Source organism: Mobula hypostoma, chromosome 19 (assembly GCF_963921235.1).
Source record: "Mobula hypostoma chromosome 19, sMobHyp1.1, whole genome shotgun sequence".
NCBI lineage: Eukaryota > Metazoa > Chordata > Chondrichthyes > Myliobatiformes > Myliobatidae > Mobula > Mobula hypostoma.
Genome location: NC_086115.1, coordinates 59661167 through 59682679, shown reverse-complemented (window position 1 = coordinate 59682679; position 21513 = coordinate 59661167). Strand labels below are relative to the sequence as shown.

The following is a 21513-nucleotide window of genomic DNA, read 5'->3' as shown; positions in this document are numbered from 1 at the left end:
TGAGTCTGTTCCACACTAGGCAGAGGAAACCACACAAAATTGTCCATTAAATGGAAGTAGAAAGTTGCTTTGAAGTGTAAACTCAGAAGTGTCTTGTTTGTTGCCTCTTGTCTAGTTCTCTGTGGTTCTAATACAGATTTTACTCCTTTATCCCCTAGCCCTGCATGCTTCTGCCTCCAAAACCTCCTCCCTCCCTGGTTACGGACGAAGTGGACTGCATAGGGTAAGGCATGACCAGCACACACTGCACTTTATGTGCTGGAGTGGCAAGAAGCCCATGAACTGGTATTTCTTGCATGTTTTTAATATGTTCCATCTCCCCTCACCGCATTTTCTATTCCTGATATTGCTGCCAACTCTGGAGTTTTGTAAGAATAATTCTGAAGCCTGACTGTAAATTAAAGTTTTTAATTATGTGATTTCTACGGGATAAATTGTTCATGCCCAGGCATAATACTATTGTTCAGGCAACAGAGTTCTGAGAGTATTGAGAATAAATGTTCACTATCTTAGTATGGTTCTCCACATGTGGAAGTAATTGTGCCTTTTTTGAAATAGAACCAGCAATGTGCCTGGAATTCTCAGCAGCATCTGTGGAGAGAGATAGACAGTTAACACTCTATCTCAACGAACTTTTATCAGGACTTGTGTACTACTTTGCATTAAGGCGATAGAATAACCCATTCATTTATTGAATTTAGATGGAAGGGAGGAATAATTTTGGAGCTAATGCCGTACCTTGATAGAAACCTGGGGGCAAAAAGTCTTTGATCCCAATTTTATAAATATCGTGGGCCCCATGGTAGTGTAGTGATTAGCACAACACTATTATAGCTCAGGGTATTGGAGTTTGGAGTTCAATTCCAACATCATCTGTAAGGAGCCTATATGTCCTCCCCGTGGAATGCATAGGTTTTCTCCGGGTGCTCTCCTTTCCTCCCACAGTCCGAAGACATAGCGGGTAGGTTAATTGGTCAATGTACATTGTCCCGTGATTAGGCTGGGGTTAAGTGAGGGTTGTTGGGCAATGTGGCTAAAAGGGCCAGAGGGCCTGTTCTGTGTTGTATCTCTAAAAAAAATAACTAAACTGCTAACAAGGGAAGCCAGTGATGCCACCGACTCTGTTGACAGATTCTGAAAGCCAAGTTAAAATACAGAACCGGGAGTGGAAACCTTGCTGTAAAAGGACTGTGAGAAACGATTTCACAGAGTCTTGACAGATCTAACTGCCCCCAGTTCAGCAATAAGCGGTTGTTTCGCTCAGCAAGGCCACCACCAGGGTGAACAGGACTCAGCATGGTCAATATTCTGGAGGGGTTTAAGAATAGAGGACAAGATGAAGACTTTTTCACTTCACCACTCACTACTCTCTGGGACGGTCCTCACTCTGGGACCATTTGATACTATGGAAAAGCCTGTCTGAAATTTGAACATGCTCTTTCCCAGAGTCACAGAGCACTACAGCACTGAAGCAGGCCCTTCAGCCCATCTACAAGAGACAATCTGCAGATGCTGGAAATCCGCGCAACACACTCAAAATGCTAGAGGGACTCAGCAGCCCAGACAAAATCTATGGGAAAAAAGTACGGTCGATATTTCGGACCTAAACCCTTCGGCAGTTTGGCCTGAAACGTCATTTGTACTTTTTTCCATTGATGCTGCCTGGCATACTGAGTTCCTCCAGCATTTTGTGTGTGTTGCTTCGGCCCACGCCAAACTATTATTCTGCCTAGTGCCATCGACTTGCACCCGGACCATAGCCCCCATACCCCTTCCATCCAAGTAATATCGAAATTTCTCTTAGCCACTGAAATCCATTGCCAGGATCCATAAGTGTAAAAATTTACCCATAGAAAAGTGAACTACAAATGTGAATTATAAACATCCAAGGACCAGCTTGTGTTTGCCCTTCATATTCTAGCTGTGAAGATCACCATCCTCTGCTTTTAATCTGTATCTGAGAGTCGAATCATCACTACTTTGTACTTGTTTATATAAGTCCCATACCCCATTTAACTGAAAATGTAAAATAGTGGCATAGTTCAGATGAAAAGAAAAGAAATTGAACATTAATTTATTCCTTGAACAGAAACTAAACATAAATTGACCACACAATGCTGTAGTCCTGAATCAGTAAGGTAACTAATAATGTATTATAACCTGGCATTCTTGGTTGCAATGAATGGTAGGAGATTAGTTTGATAGTAAGTTTCCTGAAGTATATTACAGAGGATAGGGATAAGTCACCAGCAGGGTGAAGTTGTGTGTCTCTTGACAGATGAGCAACAGGAGCATTGACAGAGTTTTGTGAGTAACCCTTTCCTCAGTATCGCAAAGACAGTAAAATACTGGCTAGAGAGACAGCGTGGAACTGGCCCCTCCGTCCAGCAAGTCCATGCCGACAATCGGCTGCTCATTTCAAAGTTCAAGGTTCATTGATTATCAAAGCATGTGCACAGTGTACAACCTTGAGATTCGTCTTCTTGTGGCCAGCCACAAAATAAAGAACCACCATAGAACTGATTTAAAGAAAACCTCCATACAACAAGACCATGAGATGTGTGAAAAGGGAACAAATTTACACTAACTCTGCACTTTCATTAACTTCTACCCCCACCCCCTCCGTTGTTCTACCACTCACCAACACACGAGGGCATATTATTATGACCAGCTAATCTACCAGCCCCTCTCAAAGTTTTGGAATGTGGGAGGAATCCGAGCATTCAGAGAGAACCCACGTGGTCACTGAGAGAACGTGCAAGCTCCACGCGGTCTGAACCCACGTCTCTGATTCTGTGAGGGAACGGCTCTACCAGCTCCGCCGCTCTGCCGCCAAGGACATGTGTGTCTGCATTCCATGTAATTTAGGAATGTAGTCCATGGCCAGGTAGTTACCCCCTTCCTATAAAACTCAAGTGCAGTGCCAACAAGAAATGAGCAAGATGAGCTTCCAAAGAAATGTAACAAATTAGAGTGATGAAGAGGGGAGTTTAATGAAATGTTTCCCATTTGAGTGTTAATTATTTAACTTGGAAAAATTATACATAATAAAAAAAACCTGATGATATCAGCATTTCATTTACTTAAGTAGTAATGCACTGATGTCAGTTCTGAATTTATAATTACAGGATTAAGTGGATTATTGTAAAGGTTAAAGATGAGTATTATATCACATATGAACAATAGAAGTAGTGTCTTACTCTTGGCAGACTGTAAAACTTTACACATGCAGTATAATCAAAGCTCAGCCTTGAGTACAAGTTAATGGGTCCAGCGGGAGTTGGGAAGCTCCATGTCAAATATCCTACATACAACCAGCCCGATTTATCTTAGCGAAATTGGACAAGGTGCAAGTTGCATATGTTGATCTCATTGTGTCCTCTTTGCGCCAGTACGTTAAATTAAAAGGAAACTAGTTATCTAGGTGATGAATAGAAATGTTTCAATGAATTTTGGTTTTGGTTTGAAGAAGTAATGGTTGGTGAAGTTCTATCTCTGGATAACTATAGAGATACTCAACTTCAATTTGGTGACAACAGTCTGGAATATTTCCAGATAAATTCAGGAAATAATCAGACAATGGTATCAAAAATGTTGGAGTGCATAATGTTATTAAACACAAAAAAATGATGAATTTGTGACGGTTTTTGGCCCAGTGACCAATGTTTATAATAATGCAATGGGAAGTGTGTCATTGAAGTGCACAAGCAATGGAGGGGGGGATGTGAGGCAGAGGGAGATGGGGAGAGCAGTAGGAGTGCATGCTCACCCCTTAATCGTGGAGCTTTAAACCACTTAAAGAACAAGTGCATTTGTGTGTACTGTTTGACTGCTCATATTTTACCACCAAATGTAGCTAAATGTAAACTTTTCCACCCTTCTTTCCTGTCCTTGAAAGTTAACCTATAGAAATCTCTGACTCAACACAGATGTAACAGCATCAGCATTTATCCTTATCACCTAACTTGCATAAAATTATGCCAATCAATACAGTTAAACATGTGTCATAAATATTCACCGCCATCATTCAGTCCAGGGGCTTGTGTTCATTCTTTTGATTACATTTAGAATTGTGGGCTGAATTCATCGGAATTCAACATAGAACCTGAACTAAAAAATGTTTGTTTATACTTTGTGTGATGCTTTGATCTTAAGTGCATTGATAGCATCTAGAATGCATTTGGATGTTGTTTGTTCATTAGTATTGTGTGCCCTGTAGGAACTGGTCATTTCTCAGCAGGCTTAGAGCAGCTAGCTCCAGCTGTCTCAACTCCTCTTTCTATATAAGACTGTTAGTGATTAAACCCTATTGATCCATGCTTTCACCCGTTACCCACCTATTCATTGCATAAACACCATGGCCACTTCATTACATACCTCCTATGCCTAAGAGCGCAGCCATTGAGTGTATGCTCATGGTCTTCTGCCAGGAATAGCCCATCCACTTCAAAGTTCATTGTGTTGTGTATTCAGAGCTGCCCTTCTGCACATCGCTGCTGCAACATGTGGTTATTTTAGTTATTGTTACCTTTCTGTGAGCTAAAGCTAGTTTATCCATTGTCCTCTGTCATTGATAAGATGTTTTTGCCCACAGAACCACCACTCATTGGATTTTATTTTACTTTTGTGCCATTTTCTGTAAATTTTGGAGACTGTTGATTGTGAAAACCCCAGGAGATCTGCAGTTTCCAAGATACACAAACCACCCCATCTGGCACCAACAATCGTTCACAGTCAAAGTCACTTAGATCAAATTTCTTCCCTATTTTGATGTTTGATCTGATCAACAACTGAACCTCTAGATTATGTCTGCATGCATTGAGTAGCTGCAAGATATTGGCTGATTAGATATTTGCATTAACAAGCAGGTGTATCTAATAAAGTGGTCATGGAATACATTTTAAAAGCAGAATACACACAAAGTTTCCCTCTGTACACTTGGCATATTTACCAATGGTTGAAGTTAGCACTCGGAGGATTTGTAAATATGAATATTTAGATCAAAATAAGCTCCTTGACAGTCTTTGTTATCTTTCTCTGCCAATCACACATAATTGGTCACAGATAAGCAATGAGTATTAGATAATGTTTGGCTGACTACTGGTTTTACGTATTTATGATAGAGCATGGCCATGCAATGGTAATTCTCTAGCACCTGGATGAGAAATACTACAATATCAGTAGACTGAACCATCGACCTAAAAAGCCTGCAAAGACTGATTGCCCTTCCTTCTTTTTGTCAGCCATTGTCGACAGATTTCACCCAGTACGACAGCTGCAGTGATGTAAGCGAAAATGTCAGAGGTAGGGGATGCCGATTTGGCTTTTGTTTCTACTCATGTCTTTATGAAATAGTTTTAAATTCAGTAGTACTCAACTCTGATGTAACTGGCTTTGCCTATTTCTGCCCCAAGCATATATGTATGTCTTTCATTATATGCTCTGAATACAAGTAAGTTGCTCTATCATAAGGGGAGTTTTACTATTCCTGTACTTGGACCTATGGCATAACTCTGCATTTTCTCTAACCACATGCTTTTAGATGAATGGATGCACCTGCTACATCTTGGTCAGTGTCAGAATGACTCCATGCAATCAACATAGGTTAAAACAGTGTATGAAACTCGCACTTCAAATGCTAACACTTCAAGTAATAGGTTCTTTAAGAGCTTTGCACCTGAACTAGTTATTACAGAGCAGTGCACATCCATGCTTCTTCGCCGATCTGATTTCTGTGCTGGATTCTCCGAGGATCATCACCTTGCCACGGAGAGGAGGCTTGTGAGTTCCTGAGATCCTGACAATGATGCTAGCTGGAATTTAGCTCCTGGTAGGGTCACCCATGGTGGTAAAGTCAAAGGGGAGTTTCCAGAGAAAGAGAAATCCAACAAAGACCTCAATGATGGAGCTGGTGGAAACTGATGGTGCTTCACAATGAGAGTGAAGCAGAGAAATGCTGCAACAAGTGAAGGGTGCCGAGTCATCTAGCATTCCATACCAATGGAACCTGACCCAGATCTGTCAAGGACCATGTGGTGGCTGCCCGTGCATCAGCCTCTCCACGTTAAACAAAGACACGCACAGGCATTCTCCATTTAATTGGATCCCAGAATGATCTCTCCAGCCAACTGAAGACCCACCAATAGTCAACCGTTTAGAGCAGGGGTTCTCAGCCCGGGGTCCATAGACCCCTTATTTAATGGTATTGATCTACAACATAAAACAAGTTGGGAAGTCCTGCCTTCGGAGAACATCATACTCGACTCATGTCATCTCGTTACTTCCATGTGGGATTGCATCCACTTTGAAAATTTCCTCCAAATTAGGCACTAGGAAAACTTGAAAATGCAACACCATCCCAGAGTCTAAATTCCAGATTTCCTTGCCCAATAACCATCCAAAAGGACCTTTATCACAAGAACTGCTTTCCTTGCACCTAATGTCCTATCTAGAGTCTGTAGTCACATTAAGTTTTTGAAGGTATCTGCTTGATGTGGCTGAACAGTCTATTCCTGTTCTATGATCCCATCCAAAGCATCTGAGACAATGACTTTGGTGCGTGCCACCGTTCCTGAGTGCTTACCAGAATCTTTCTGTTTTACTTCCCCTCCATCCCACCCGGTGCTCCACTGGATATCAAAGGCCAACGTTCTAGCAGCATGCCGTGCCCCACATTGTTCCAATGAAAATGTTATTCTCTTCATTTGACCTAATGGAGTTCATTAACATTCCTGTAACTTGGCTTATAATAGCTTCTGAATTCTCATCTATAGCCAGCACCTTGTCACACCATTTATTTTTCAAAGTTCATCACTTGTGACTTTCAGGAAAAGCTAGCATAATGTGCCCATTTACTCTTGAAGTGTGTGCGCGTCAATGACTCTGGAAAACTATACAGGAGCTTCCAGGGTTCTTTCACTAGTGGTTTGGCACTGCCACCTAGCAGCCAGAGGAGGACAGACAGTGACCATTGCTCAGTGATATGGGAAAACACAATAGGCCAGAGTAAAGATCCATTAGCCCTGAGGATCCCTGGCAGCAGGTCAATGTAGGTTCAAAGATATTAGGGCAGGAGCAGGCAAAATGACTGAAAACCTACACTCAAACAGCTCTCCGTAACTTCATACCTATCTAGGCCACCACCCCCAACCTAAAGCTGAAATTGGGGTCCATTGATTTGAAATGTCTCTGTTATTTTGTCTGTATAAAGGTCTATGGGTGTGGAGAGTATGTTTCCTGTGATGGGGGAGTCTAAGACCAGAGTTCACAGCCTCAGAATAGAGGAATTTCTTTTGCCAGAGAGTGATGAATCTATGGAATTCATTGCAACAGGTGACTGTGAAGGCCAAGTCAATGTGTATGTTTAAGGCAGAAGTTGATAGCTCTTGATTCGTCAGGCAATGAAGGGTTATGGGGAGAAGGCAGGAGATTGGGGCTGAGAGGGAAAATGGCAGTGCAGACTTGATGGGCCAAATGGCCTAATTCTGCTCCTATATCTTATAGTCTTAGTTTATTGGGGTAGTTACATCACCACCCCAATGAAGCAATGAACAGAAGACTTTAATCTGAACCCAAGTCTTCTCTGTAGTGCCGGGGGCAAGAATGAACGATAAAGTCCATCTATCCATAAAATCAGCCCTGCTGAAGTAAACAGCATATAAGATCAGTTTATATGCAAAATCATTACAATGTGAACAATAGATTAGCCTAATTAAGCCTGATTTTAATGCACCACAAGTGTCACACAACACGGATCCAAGCCATTTGGCCCCCCCCCGGTACCCACGCTGGCCAGTGAACACCCATATATTTTAATCCGATCTCCCAGCACTTAGCCCAACCTTTGCCTGGGCGATTCAAGTGCTCATCTTGGCACAAATAAAATGCTGTCACAGTTCCGCTTCCACCACTCTCTGAAGTTCAAAGCTCAAAGTACATTAATTATCAAAGTATGTATTCATTATAGAACCGTGAGATTTGTCTCCTTACAGGCAGCCACAAAACAAATCCATTTTTAAAAAAAGACAATCAACAGCCAGTGCAGAGAGGGGAAAAAGAAACAAATTGTGCAAACAATAAAAGCAAGCAGTAGTGTTCAGAACTGAAGTCTACAAAAGAGAGACTGTCCACAGACACGAATCCATAGCCCCAGTTCAACGCGGAGCCGGGTAAACGTCCCAGAGCAGCCCGCTGAATCGGCTGGCTATGCATGCCAGGTACCAAGTTAAAAACAAAGGTGGATACATCTCTGGCAGATCCATTTTTATCAACAAACGTGTTTTCTTCTGAAATAAAAAGAAGGCAAGTTTTATCCAAAAGACACGTAACAAGGATAAAAATAGCAGCTGAGGAAAGGTGGCGTGATGGCATTTGAGGCAGATGCTGTTAACACTGTGCTACTCAGAAATCTCTTCAGCCTTTGATCTGCCTGGTTCTCATGGTGGGTGTTGATAACCAAGCATCATTTCCCCAGCTCTGCTGCAGCTTGTTAGTTGGATGTGGATCAGTACTAACAGTGATTGTGAAAGGAACCTCTGAGCTCACCACCCAAACTATTAAAGGCAATTAAAGTTCAAGGTTCATTTGTTATCAAAGTTTGTATACCGTGTACAATCCTGAGATTCATCTTGTTGCAGGCAGCCACAAAGAAATGCAACAGAATTCATGATGAATCTCACACCACAAAAACAGTCATACATCCAATGTGTGAAAAAGAAAGAACAAATCATGCAAACAATAATAAAAAGCAAGCAAACAATTCACAGAACATGAACCACAGAGTCCCAGAAAGTCAGTCTACAGCCAAGGAGCCAGTTCAGGGCTGCAGCTGGTCCAGGAGCCTGATGGATGCAGGCCTCGGCCGCGGGGTCGGTTCAGCGCCATGGCGAGTGCCGATGGATGCAGGCCTCGGCCGCGGGGTCGGTTCAGCGCCATGGCGAGTGCCGATGGATGCAGGCCGCGGCCGCGGGGTCGGTTCAGCACCATGGCGAGTGCCGATGGATGCAGGCCGCGGCCGCGGGGTCGGTTCAGCGCCATAGCGAGTGCCGATGGATGCAGGCCTCGGCCGCGGAGCCATGTTCAGCGTCAAGGGGAGTGCCGATGGATGCAGGCCGCGGCCGCGGGGCCGGTTCAGCGCCATGGCGAGTGCCGATGGATGCAGGCCTCGGCCGCGGGGCCGGTTCAGCGCCATGGCGAGTGCCGATGGATGCAGGCCTCGGCCGCGGGGCCGGTTCAGCGCCATGGCGAGTGCCGATGGATGCAGGCCTCGGCCGCGGGGCCGGTTCAGCGCCATGGCGAGTGCCGATGGATGCAGGCCGCGGTCGCGGGGCCAGTTCAGCGCCATGGCGAGTGCCGATGGATGCAGGCCGCGGCCGCGGGGTCGGTTCAGCGCCATGGCGAGTGCCGATGGATGCAGGCCGCGGCCGCGGGGTCGGTTCAGCGCCATGGCGAGTGCCGATGGATGCAGGCCTCGGCCGCGGAGCCATGTTCAGGTCAAGGGGAGTGCCGATGGATGCAGGCCTCGGCCGCGGGGTCGGTTCAGCGCCAAGGCGAGTAAAGCCTCAATGAGTAGTGAGCTGGACACCAGTCTGCAATGAGATCATTAGAACAGAACACAATTGGTTCACTTCTCTCGAGATAATTAAAGAAAATGTAATGATGTGTATAAAATATTCAGTTGAGAATAGCAAAGTAATAATGTTCTTTTCTTTTGTTTTCCAGAATCCCTGGTATGTTGGTGGCTTTAAATACTTCAAACTGAACACTGTGGAAAAAGGCTATCATTTTGCATGTTCTTATCTTCTATATTCATACTGTCATGTGTTTCAAAAAGATGAATAGCCAATTTAAAGTTATTACAATACATCAAGGATGTATTACGTACAAGTATTGTTACTTTTTTCTTATGAAATTCTCAATTTTTTACTTTCAGTAGAGTATTTTAAGTTATGAGTGCCAATCAAACAATGATTTATTTTCTTTTTTGTATCTATTAACTGCAAATAGTTAAGATCTTGGCTGGAGGGGTAGAGACACGTCTCTATCAAGGGAGGTGTATGGCAGGCTCCCTCCCTTTGCTAGCCTGCGGGTTACCCTTGGGCAAAGTGTTGCGCCTGTTTAGCGCATGCCCGCGCCAACCCCCCCTCAGGTGGTGAATGGTCGTACGAGCAGCTGGTACATATCACAAGTCTTGGTTTTGCAACCACTGACGCCAGGCAGACAATCTCTGAAGAGTATTGATAATGGTTGGGGTGACCTGTCTTGTAAAGACACTGGCCAGATGGTGTCATGATTCTGTAGAAAAATTTGCCAAGAACAATCATGGTCATGGAAAGACCACGGTCACCCACTTCATATAACGCGACTCATAATGATGATGAGATAAGATAAAAATTCATAACTGAATCAAATGTAATAATAACTGAAGAGATCACCCCGGTGTATGATGCAAGCCCTGGTTTAATTCTTGTCAAAAATTAACTACAAATTGGTGCAAGTTTATTACGTAGACACCAAAGTGGGTTAAGAGTGAAACTCGAGTTTGACAAACTTTATTTTCATTCTTTGAAATACATATCTCTTCAAAAGAAACAATGTCATAATTCAGTTACAGTAATTCTTTTCACTTTTGGATTTTAACCTGTAATCTTATTCATTTCTTTAATCACCTTAAAACAAATACAGTAGTCATAACCCACTTACCCTGAGTGTCAACTCTGACATTCCAGTATATTTATTTTCAACACATTATATTCAATTTAGTGTTTGAACTTGCATTATGGTTCAGTAGGCTGCCTTATTTGGTGAGAATTTTTGTTGTTGTAGAAATCAACCTCATCAAATTTGTTGAATTTATCTAAGCACTTCTGGCCAGGTGGCAGTGAGAAGAAATGGCACTTCTCCTTCATGGACGAATATAATTGAAGTTAAAATTTTCTCTGAAAGTAAGGCATCATCGTGTGTTGATATATTAAGGGGTGGACCTGCTGAGGTTCATTTATAGTGTAGTTGCAGAATATTGTAAAAGCAGCCTCAGTTCAAAACGATGCTCCATTTAAATTGTAGAGTTAGCTCAAATAGAAAGCATGTTTTACCCTATTGTTAATTATGTACAATAAAGCAATGCAAAGAGCATTGGATCTGGTGATACTGATCTGAGGTTCTTCAGAAGTCAAGAATAAAGCATAAAATGGTGATTATGGCCGTTTTATTAAGTGTTACAAGAATGGAGAACGAATAAAGAAAAGACAGAAAATGAAGCTGTGATTGTTTCAGACTCAGACTAGAGGGAAACAAAATCTCCATGATAACAATTTATCATAACCATCGTCATGTGCCGTGTTGTATGACGTGGGTGATCATGGTCTTTGACCATGACTGCTCTTAGCAAATTTTTCTACACGAGTTGCCATTGCCTTCTTTTGGGCAGTGTCTTTACAATACCTGTGACCCCAGCCATTATCAATGCTCTTCAGAGATTATCTGCCTGGGGTCAGTGGTCACATAACCAGGACTTGTGATCTGCACCAGCCGCTCCTATGACCATGCACCGCCTGCTCCCATGGCTTCGTGTGATCCTGATCAGAGGGCTAAGCAGGTGCTACACCTTGCCCAAGGGGGACCTGCAGAGAAACGGAGCACGTTACAGCTCCTTTGCTAGAGACATACAGTATCGCCCAATTTCGATTGGCAACTAACCTGTAAAATAGCCAGATTCAAAGTGGTGTGATACCTACTGCAGAAAAACTGAGAAGCTTTTAGATAGATATAGAATAATCTATACTACGATTACTGGAAAATTTACTGAACAATTACATGTGCCTATAGATGATTACATAACAACTACAAGCAACCATAGGAAAGTTCAACTGCAAGAAAAATAACAATTCTACACCCCTATCTAACAGTGCTACCGATTAGTAAATACTACAGTTAATCTCTTAATATTAAAATTAATATGAATGATAATTACTACCATACCAATGAGGGTAACTAAATCTTTGTGTGATCTATGTAGAATTTGGAGAATATTCGTGTTGTTAATTTTTAATGAAACACTAATCAAATTAGTTCCTTAAAGTTATAGTAGAAAACTTCTATTAGTGCATGCATGTTAGACTTGGGTGCCATCAGAGCAACATCTGTATCTCACTGTCTCTCCCAGCCTCCACAGGAAGGACCTGTACAAGGAGCAAGGATGGATAGAGGGGTTTCAATGCCTAACATGCTGGAGCCAAAGGCAAGTCCAAGGCGATCAGTTTATATTAAAGCATGCCAAAACAACAAGCAACAGTAGCCTTGGTGCAAATGATAGGCATAACCAAACTAAACCAAAAAAGAAACTTGGTGTTTCTCTAACAAATTGGTTCACAGTGTAGGTGTTGGCAGGATTACTGTACCTTCAGTTGGTCAGAGTTGCCGTTTGCTTCTCTTCTCATTATCTCTATGGAGAGGGTCAGGAGGTCACCACGGATACCAGCCTCTGCGCTGCTGTCTCAGCTAAAATGTTCATATGATTGGTCCAGTTGTTTTTCTTGTTAAAAATGACCATAAGATGTTGATGGTGGGGCACTTGGTGATGGTCATTGTTTAGGGTATATGCTTAGTCATTATTTTGTTGAAGATGGTCATTACATGTCACTCATGTGACCTGTATGTTACCTCCTTAAGACTATCACCCCAACGAGGACATAGGCCGCCAACAACAGCTCACCAAAGTCCTCTGTCCTGGGCCAGTCTTTCAAGTTATCTCAGATGTAGCCCATCTTCTCCTTCCTCTCCCAGGGATGAGGTCTTTGGAGTTTCTGTAGCTCTGGGTTTTTAACGGGATGGGGTTGCTAGCCTCACGCCCGGCCCTCCTCCTTTTGCAGCTGGCTGGGGACCGTCCCTGGTGGAGTTGACCTGAATGTTGCTTGCCTCTTAACATGCTGATGGTGTCTAGGTCTTCCCCACACAAACATGGAGAACTTTATTTTGTGGGGACCTATGAACTTGTCTATCAGGTGCCACATTCAGTGGTTTTAAATCCATGTGTTTTAATTAAATAAAGCCCTTCAAAGTATTCCAGTAGGCCTGGAATTTGCATAGTAGGTAACACGGTATCAAATGTATAGATCTTAAGTCAGAAGACTTTTGCTATACAAATGCTTGACTGAGCTAAGTAGTGTATATTGAATTTCCCATAATATTTTAATTTCTCTTCTACTGTACAGATTTATCCTTATCACATGCTTTCAGTGACCAACCGAGGACGTAACAAGCTACCAAGAGATGTAGACAGAACAAGATTGGAGGTGAGAATGGAGTCTATCTATTAAGGAACTGAGAAATATTATCTGGGGAAAAAAGCAGCAGTAGACTATATGACCCTTAAGGTGGATCCAGCAATCATATATGAGGGTATTTTCCTGCTTTGAAGTTCAAAAGCATTTCACACTTGAGTAAAATCAGTGGTTGAGCATCCTTTGCCCCCTGAGACTGAGAGTGTCAAGGATTTATAATGTGTGTGAAAAAATAATTCGAACTCAGTCCGAAATGGCTCTTCCCTTGTAGACAGTGTTGAACACTTCACTGAGAGGAAACTCCCTTGCTCAGGACAGTCTCTCCGTCAATCCCTCTCAGATTTTCATATTTGAAATTCTCTTCTTTCAGATCTGATAGGAAGAAAAACAACCTGAAACAAAAGAAAATCTGTAGATGCTGGAAATCCAAGCAACACATATAAAATGCTGGAGGAACTCAGCAGGCTAGGCAGCATCTACAGAAAAGAGTACAGTCGACGTTTCGGGCCGAAACCCTTCAGCAGGAGTGGAGTAAAAAAGATGAGGGGTAGAGTCAAAAGGTGGGGAAAGGGAATGGAGAAAAATAAGGTGATTGGTGAAACCAGGAGGTGTGGGTGGTGAAGTAAAGAGCTGGAAAGTTGATTGGGAAAGAGATAACAGGGTTGGAGAAGGAGGGATCCAATCAGAGAGGATAGAAGGCCATAGAAGAAAGAAAGAGGAGGGGGAGGAGCACCAATCAACTATCCAGCTCTTTACTTCAGCCCTCCCCCTTCCGGTTTCGCCTATCACCTTGTGTTTCTTCTTCTCCTCTCCCACCTTTTAAATCTACTCTTCATCTTTTTTCTCCAGTCCTGCTGTAGGGTCTCAGCCGGAAATGTCGACTGTACTCTTTTCCTTAGATGCTGCCTGGCCTGCTGAGTTCCTCCAGAAAAAAAAAAAATCCTGGGCTGCTAAAATGTTGCAAGAATAGTGATCAAAATCAGAGCAATTTGAGGGGTTGATGAAGTCATTTTGTCATGTGGGTGGTAGACTACCGAATATTCAAATCACAAAGTAATGATGAGGAATACCATCCCATCTGCCCAGGCCATCCTCTCAGAGAAACCTTTAGTTCAAAACATCAGCATTTTAAAAGAAAAATTATACCAAAGACATTGATGGACTCCCCGAGTTATTTTAGGGAAGTGTGTTAGACAATACTGATTCTTTACTTGAAAAGTATTCTTCAATATCCATTGGATTGTAATTTAACAGACCGTAGTTATTTTTCTTCAAATTGGGAGTGGGGGGGGGGGGGATCCCAGTGAAACCTACTGAATATTGAAAGGCCTAGAAAGAGGGGTCATGGGGAGGATGTTTCCTATAGTGGGGGAGTCTAGGATCAGAGGACACAGACTCGGAATACAAAGTTTAAAGTACAGTTATTATAAAAGTATATTTTTTACAACCTTGAAAATCATCTCCTCAGAGGCAGTCACAAAGCAAAGAAACCCGATAGAACCCATTGAAACCAAAGAAAACAATCAAATGCCCAATGTGCAGAGAGAGAGAAAAAAAATCATGCAAACAATAAAAGTGAGCAAATGGTAAAGAAAAAATAAGTAAGGATGTCACTTTAGAATAGAGATGAGGAGGAATTTCTTTAGCTAAAAGGTGGTGAATCTTTCAATTTCATTGTCAGTACATTTAAAGGGAAGGTTGAGAGGACCTTGATTAATCAGGGCATCAAAGGTTACGGGAGGAAGGCAAGCAAGTAGGGTAGGAAGGATGATAAATTAGCCACGACGGAATGGTGGAGTAGACTCAATGGGCCGAATGGCCTAATTTGGCTCCTATGCCTTATGGTCTACAATCTGAAGAGCTGACACAGTGTCAAAACTAAAAGAATCACAGTCACCTAAGATCAAGCTAAATACTGTGTTGATGTTCTTGGATTTGAATGTCATTTGCAAAGATAATATCTCCAGAACTGCAAGGTGTTCTATGATGTATATAGTAAGTATCCTGGTGCACTTCCTTGCTAAAGTAGAATAGGTAAGGTTGTTCATATATAACACTGACAGTTGTTTTGTCAAGATGTATCCTGTCAATGATTGAGTTTTATATTTCAAACTCCCCCTCGGTAGAGTGCTCTGACCAGTGTAATGAACAATAAATGGATACTCAGATGATCGGAATTGTAAATCTCTACATAGGTAACCAAGTAATCAAAATATACTTTCATCAAAAGCAGACAAAATTGTCTACAATCACTCAGACTTAAAGTAATGCAGCAACTGTACATTATGTTCTGCTTCTGAAAGTCAAATTTATTTTAACTCATTGTAGCAACACACATCAAAGTTGCTGGTGAACGCAGCAGGCCAGGCAGCATCTGTAGGAAGAGGTACAGTCGACGTTTCAGGCCGAGACCCTTCGTCAGGACTGATTGTAGGAATTAACTCATAGTAGGAAGAATTCTGAGGCTACATACGTTTGTAGATACAACAGTGGCATTTAAGAATCTTTTAGATAGGCACATAAATATGCAGGAAAAAAAGAGATATGGATTATGAACAGACAGAAGAGATTTAGTTTAATCTGGTCTGACAGACATTGTGGACCAGTGAGCCTGTTTCTGTGTTGTACTATTCTATCTTCTACGAGAATTACATTAAAATAGAAATATGGTTGGTAATTCAGGAGTAAATGGCAACATAGCAATGGGGAGATGTATTATAAATCAGTTAAAACGTTACTGAAATCATTTGAATGCAAGTGGGCACTTGTAACTGACTGTTTTGCCGTTATCATTTACTCTTTCAGCGTCATCTGGCCCCTGAAGAATTTTACCAGCTCTTTCATATGAACATCCAGGAATTTGACAGGTTGCCTCTCTGGAAGCGCAATGAGCTGAAGAAAAGAGCTCACATCTTCTAAGTCAAGCAGTGCATGCTGGAAAAGGGGCACCCTCGAGTCTAAATATCTGCATTATATTTTGTGGGGAAGGAGTTCCAGAAATTAACAATAAAAAGTCGTGTCGTGTTGCAGCAAACAACCAGGGTGAACACGGAGATTTGATCCCCACACAAAAGTTGCTAAGATTTCATTCTGAGAATTCTATCAATATTTCCTTAACAATGGGAGCCAGAGTAGTAATATCTCTTGTTAAATAATAAATTGTTCTAATCTTTATAGAATTATAATAGATTGGAAGTTATACTGAGTTGGACAACATTTTATTTTCTAAATGATTGGAATACTATTCTTTGGAAACAGATTTTAATATTTAGCCATATTGCTTAAAGTAAAGTGCGGCAACTAGTGTTCCCTGCCTTACAAGGTGAAAGCATGGGTTTATAGGTAGTTGGACAGTGGGGAATTAACTAGGAAGAGATTTGAACACAAGTTGCACTTTGGGCTTTACTGCTTGAAATCTTTTACACAGTGTGCTGTAGTTGAAAGAGTGTATGTACATCTGCTATACATAATCGTCATGCCAAACAGAAATATATAAGAAAAAAATGGAGAGGAGAGAAATGATCTTTGAAGTTTATTGTTCAGCTGACTTAGGGACAAAACATTTAGCTTAAAAGCCAACATTGGTGTGTTATTTTATTAATTCTATTGAAAACAAAACAAAGAATGTTGGAATTACTGCCTGAGTACTTTGTATCAGTATCAAATTGTTACTTGTGTTTGTACCTGCCTTAATGTGACAAATCGTCATTTGCACTGAAACCTTTAGTACCAGGAAAGTCCTTTTGTGCGTTGTGCATTTCAGACGGTGTGTAAAAAAAATCACGCAATGCCTCTTGCATATCAAGTCCTCGTTCTGAATTAATAGGTCAGTTTCTTTTTCATATCATTCCCAGATGATTTGTAATTAATAGCACTGTGAGAAGATTAATTTAGAATGGGTTTGTATGTTCTGTAATTACCTGCATACTGTTTTAATTGAGGTAGTTATTTGTTTAATGTGAGCAGATTGTCTCCATCATAATAGTGCTCAAAGTAATTGGATTCAACAATGTTATCTAGACTAATAGCCTCCTGTTTTGAAAATGGGATTTAGTCTTGAAGTTCTGCAGTGCACCTGCCAAAGATTTGGTTTGTAGTGCTTCTGGATGGGTGAGAAATTTGATCCAGCATTCTTACAAAAAACTGATTATTCGCTCATGTCTGTGTAATGGTGAGGAATTGATTCAAACGAGGCAGGCCACATAGACTAAATTTTAGAAATGTTACTCTAACAAATACGGAATACAATTAGATAGGGCTAAATTATACAACAGAAAAAGTACATATTCCTATTTGTATGGTAAGTTGTTTCCTTGTACATGTTCATTTGTCTTTCTTTGCATGCAAGGTTATTTATTAATTAAATTCACTGACTGCTTCTATTATGTCAGAGTAAAAAACCTCTTAGAAATTGTCAACTCAGCATCTTAAAGACAGTGGCGAGTTTGCAGTTTATTAGACACAGACTTTTAAACAGTTTAACAGAATACTTTTTTTGTGGAGTCTTTCCATTAAATATTCAGTCAAGTCAGCCCAACAATTCTCATCATGTTTGTGCATGGGAAAGTATAAAACAAAAGCAATCAACATATTTAACTGATGCTTCAACCCCCAAATATTAAATTGCAAATTTAAATTTAGTGTTTGTTGAACCTCGAGAATGAATTTACTTTATTTCCAATTTTTTTTGTGTTTAACAGAGACAAATGCATTGGTTTCAGTGTTTCTGAACTGAGCGGGGTGTAAGTTTGTTCCGGTCAATAGCAAATCAGCTTTTTTTACGCTGTTTCCAAAAATCGCGGTGTATGAAGTTGATTTCAATATTTGAGGGCAACTTAGATAGTTACATAGATGAGAGGGGTAAGGAGGGCTATGGTCCGGGTGCAGGTCAGTGGGAGTAGGCAGCATAATAGCTTTGCATAGACTAGATGGGCCAAAGAGACTGTTCTGTGCTGTAGTATTCTATGACTCTATGCAGAGAGATTGGGTCTGATTTGAAAATGGATTGCACCCTATTTGCATTACTGCTCAAGGTTAATTTATACCTCAGAGTTGCTAATGTCATGTTTCAAGTGGGCATGGTGATATTCTGAAGGATAAACAGAATAATAAGTGGCCAATGTCAAAATGAAGTAAAATTCCCTCCTGAATTCAATGTACAGTTATGCCTGCAATTAGATGAGGTGACATTGAAATAAATTGTGTAAAAGTCAGGCAAATTTACTTTCAATTACCATTTTTAAAAAAAGTTACTTTGACTTTTAATTTTATGATTTGACAATAATTCCCATAGTTCCCTCTATCCCACATCCATGACATTCTTTTGGGAGGATGGGGCAACCCCTTCTCAAAAATGGTGCTGTTTATAATGATTGCTATAATTTCTACTGATTAAACAACAAAATGGAAATTGGCTTTTCATTGTGGTAGGTAAAATAACTTGATATCTAAAGTCTAAAATTAAAATTGTAAATGTTAGACATAGACAGCAGAAGGAGACTGTTTCAAACAGACCTCAATTCTGATGATAAACCCCATCTAAATCATCTGATAAATTTCCAGTGCAATTCCCTATTTTTCCCCTAAAGTGTGTTCTGCCAGGCGTGATTGGAATCTGCCAGGTTCCGAACAATCAGTCAAATCTCAATTACAACCTTAAGGGATGAGACAATGGTTATCTACTTGGCATTTATTTCATCCATCCTGCTGCATTTGCCTAGAATCCCTGTGCACAAGCTCTGTATCTCTCTTCCAGCATCTTGGGAAAGACAGAGTGACTGGAGGTGAATAATTGGTTCTTGAGATCTTTGTTTCTATTTCAAAATTTCTCCTGGTTGTTCTTCCTTTGGCAAGTTAGAAATGGCTTCATAAACACTTACTGAATAATCAGCTGTTTTGTTCTGCAAACGGTAATATATATATATGAAACTTCAATTGATTCTGCTAATAGGGTGCATGGTAGTGTAGTGGCTAGCACAATGCTTTACGGTATCAGCGATCTGGGTTCAATTCCCGCCGCTGTCTCTAAGGATTGTGTATACCCTCCATGTGACCGGGTGGGTTCCCTCCGGTTTCCTCCCATAGTCCAAAGACGTATGGGTTGATAGGTTAATAGTCATTGTAAATTGTCTCATGATTAGGCCAGGGTTAAGTCTGGGGTTGTTCAAAGTGCTGGTAGAGCCTACTCTGCACTGTATCTCAATTAATAAATAAATAGTTTGTGTTAGGCAAGGGAATTAAATTTTGAAAAAGGAGTGTTCACTTACTGATATTATCATATTCTTCAGAAGTTCGCCTAATTGGTCCTTTCCCTAACTTGACTGAATCTGTTATATTAGATAATCCAAACTTGTCATCTGAATTGCTTTTGCAATAACCGGTTCAGTTCTGCTCTGCAGTCTTAGTGCTTTTTACCCACATAGCTAGCATTCTGATTTCATAAAATATGCTATTTTTCATGTAATATTCCAGAAAGAATATTCCAATAGAAAGAAGTATTATGGTATTAGTGTAATAGCTAAGAGTGAGAAATAAGGCCAGCTATATATTACATTTAACCTTGCTTTCAATCCATCAATAATTGCCCATTAATTAAGCAATGTTATTAGTGTTTAATTTATTTTCTCCCTGCTTTAACTTGGTCAAACTAGTGCTGTCTATGAGCAAGTGCAAAGAATTATGTTGACAATCTATAACTGTTGCGCAGTGAATGTGCACACAGAGAGCTCATTCTCAGAATTCATTTTGGTTTACAGTCTCCGGGCATGCCTCGTGTTTGCTTCATTGTAGTTAATGAAAAGCTAATCTGTGTCGTGCAATATGGAGCGAATATAAAAGTAAAGTAACAAAGACTTTCAAACAGCAGTCTGAGCCTCTTGGTTAAACTGGACTTTATTATTAGCGTCATTATACTGTGTAAATGGTGATTTAATAATAGACACAGGAATTTCTGCAGATGCTGGAAATCCAGAGCAACACACACAAAATGCCGGAGGAACTCAGCAGGTCAGGCAGCTTCTGTGGAAATGAATAAGCAGTTGATGTTTTGGGCCGAGACCCTTCATCAGGACCCCCTTTCGCTGTATCTCTCTCTGTGATCCCTCCTTCACTGTCTGTGAACCCTCTCTGACTCTCTCTCTCTGTGATCCCTCCTTCACTGTCTGTGAACCCACTCTCGCTGTCTGTGAACCCTCTCTCACTCTCTCTCTCTGTGATCCCTCCTTCACTGTCTGTGAACCCTCTCTCACTCTCTCTCTCTGTGATCCCTCCTTCACTGTGAACCCCCCTCACTGTCTCTCTCTGTGATCCCTCCTTCACTGTCTGTGAACCCTCTCTCTCTCTCTCTGTGATCCCTCCCCCTCCTTCACTGTCTGTGAACCCCCTCTCACTGTCTCTCTCTGTGAACCCTCTCTCACTGTCTGTGAACCCTCTCTCACTCTCTCTCTCTCTCTCTGTGATCGCTCCTTCACTGTGAACCCCCTCTCACTGTCTCTGTGAACCCCCTCTCATTGTCTCTCTCTGTGAACCCTCTCTCACTGTCTGTGAACCCTCTCACTCTCTCTCTCTCTGTGATCCCTCCTTCACTGTCTGTGAACCCCCTCTCACTGTCTCTCTCTCTGTGATTCCTCCTTCACTGTCTGTGAACCCTCTCTCACTGTCTCTCTCTGTGAACCCTCTCTCACTGTGAACCCCCTCTCACTGTCTCTCTCTGTGAACCCTCTCTCACTCTCTCTCTCTCTCTCTCTCTGTGATCCCTCCTTCACTGTCTGTGAACCCTCTCTCACTGTCTCTCTCTCTCTCTCTGTGATCCCTCCTTCACTGTCTGTGAACCCTCTCTCACTGTCTCTCTCTGTGAACCCTCTCTCACTGTCTGTGAACCCCCTCTCACTGTCTCTCTCTGTGAACCCTCTCTCACTGTCTCTCTCTCTCTCTCTCTGTGATCCCTCATTCATTGTCTGTGAACCCTCTGGTACTGTCTCTCCCTCTGTGAACCCTCTCTCACTGTTGTTCCTGTATGATCGGAGGAGTTCACTGAAACCGTCTCTCACTGCTCCCCCTCTGTTATTTTAAAATTATAGTGGAATGACCTTTGGATGTTGTATTTTAAATGGTGTTTGCTGCTCCTCTGTCTCGTCCAGGCATCCAGCACGACAGTTCAGTGGGAAGCACATTGGCAACTTTACCAGAAGTCAAAGCCAATTTTTAAAATCTGCTGAAATCAATAATCAGATTC

At 41.6% G+C, this 21513-nt stretch overlaps 1 protein-coding gene across 9 annotated transcripts in view; it reads left to right on the top strand.

Moving 5' to 3' along the window:
• The window catches only part of ablim1b (actin binding LIM protein 1b), a 406574-nt gene extending 400932 nt beyond the window's left edge, over window positions 1–5642 (top strand). For 4 of the 9 annotated variants that reach the window (XM_063072015.1, XM_063072012.1, XM_063072014.1 and 1 more), the window contains exons 21-22: window positions 159–223; window positions 5244–5641. In XM_063072015.1, coding sequence (XP_062928085.1) covers window positions 159–223; window positions 5244–5456 — 278 coding nt within the window. In that variant the 3' untranslated portion in view covers window positions 5457–5641. Of the gene's footprint in view, window positions 1–158; window positions 224–5243 lie in introns of all 9 variants that reach the window. The other 5 variants (XM_063072018.1, XM_063072020.1, XM_063072019.1 and 2 more) reach the window with 3 other exon arrangements.
• Window positions 5643–21513: the final 15871 nt, after the last annotated feature.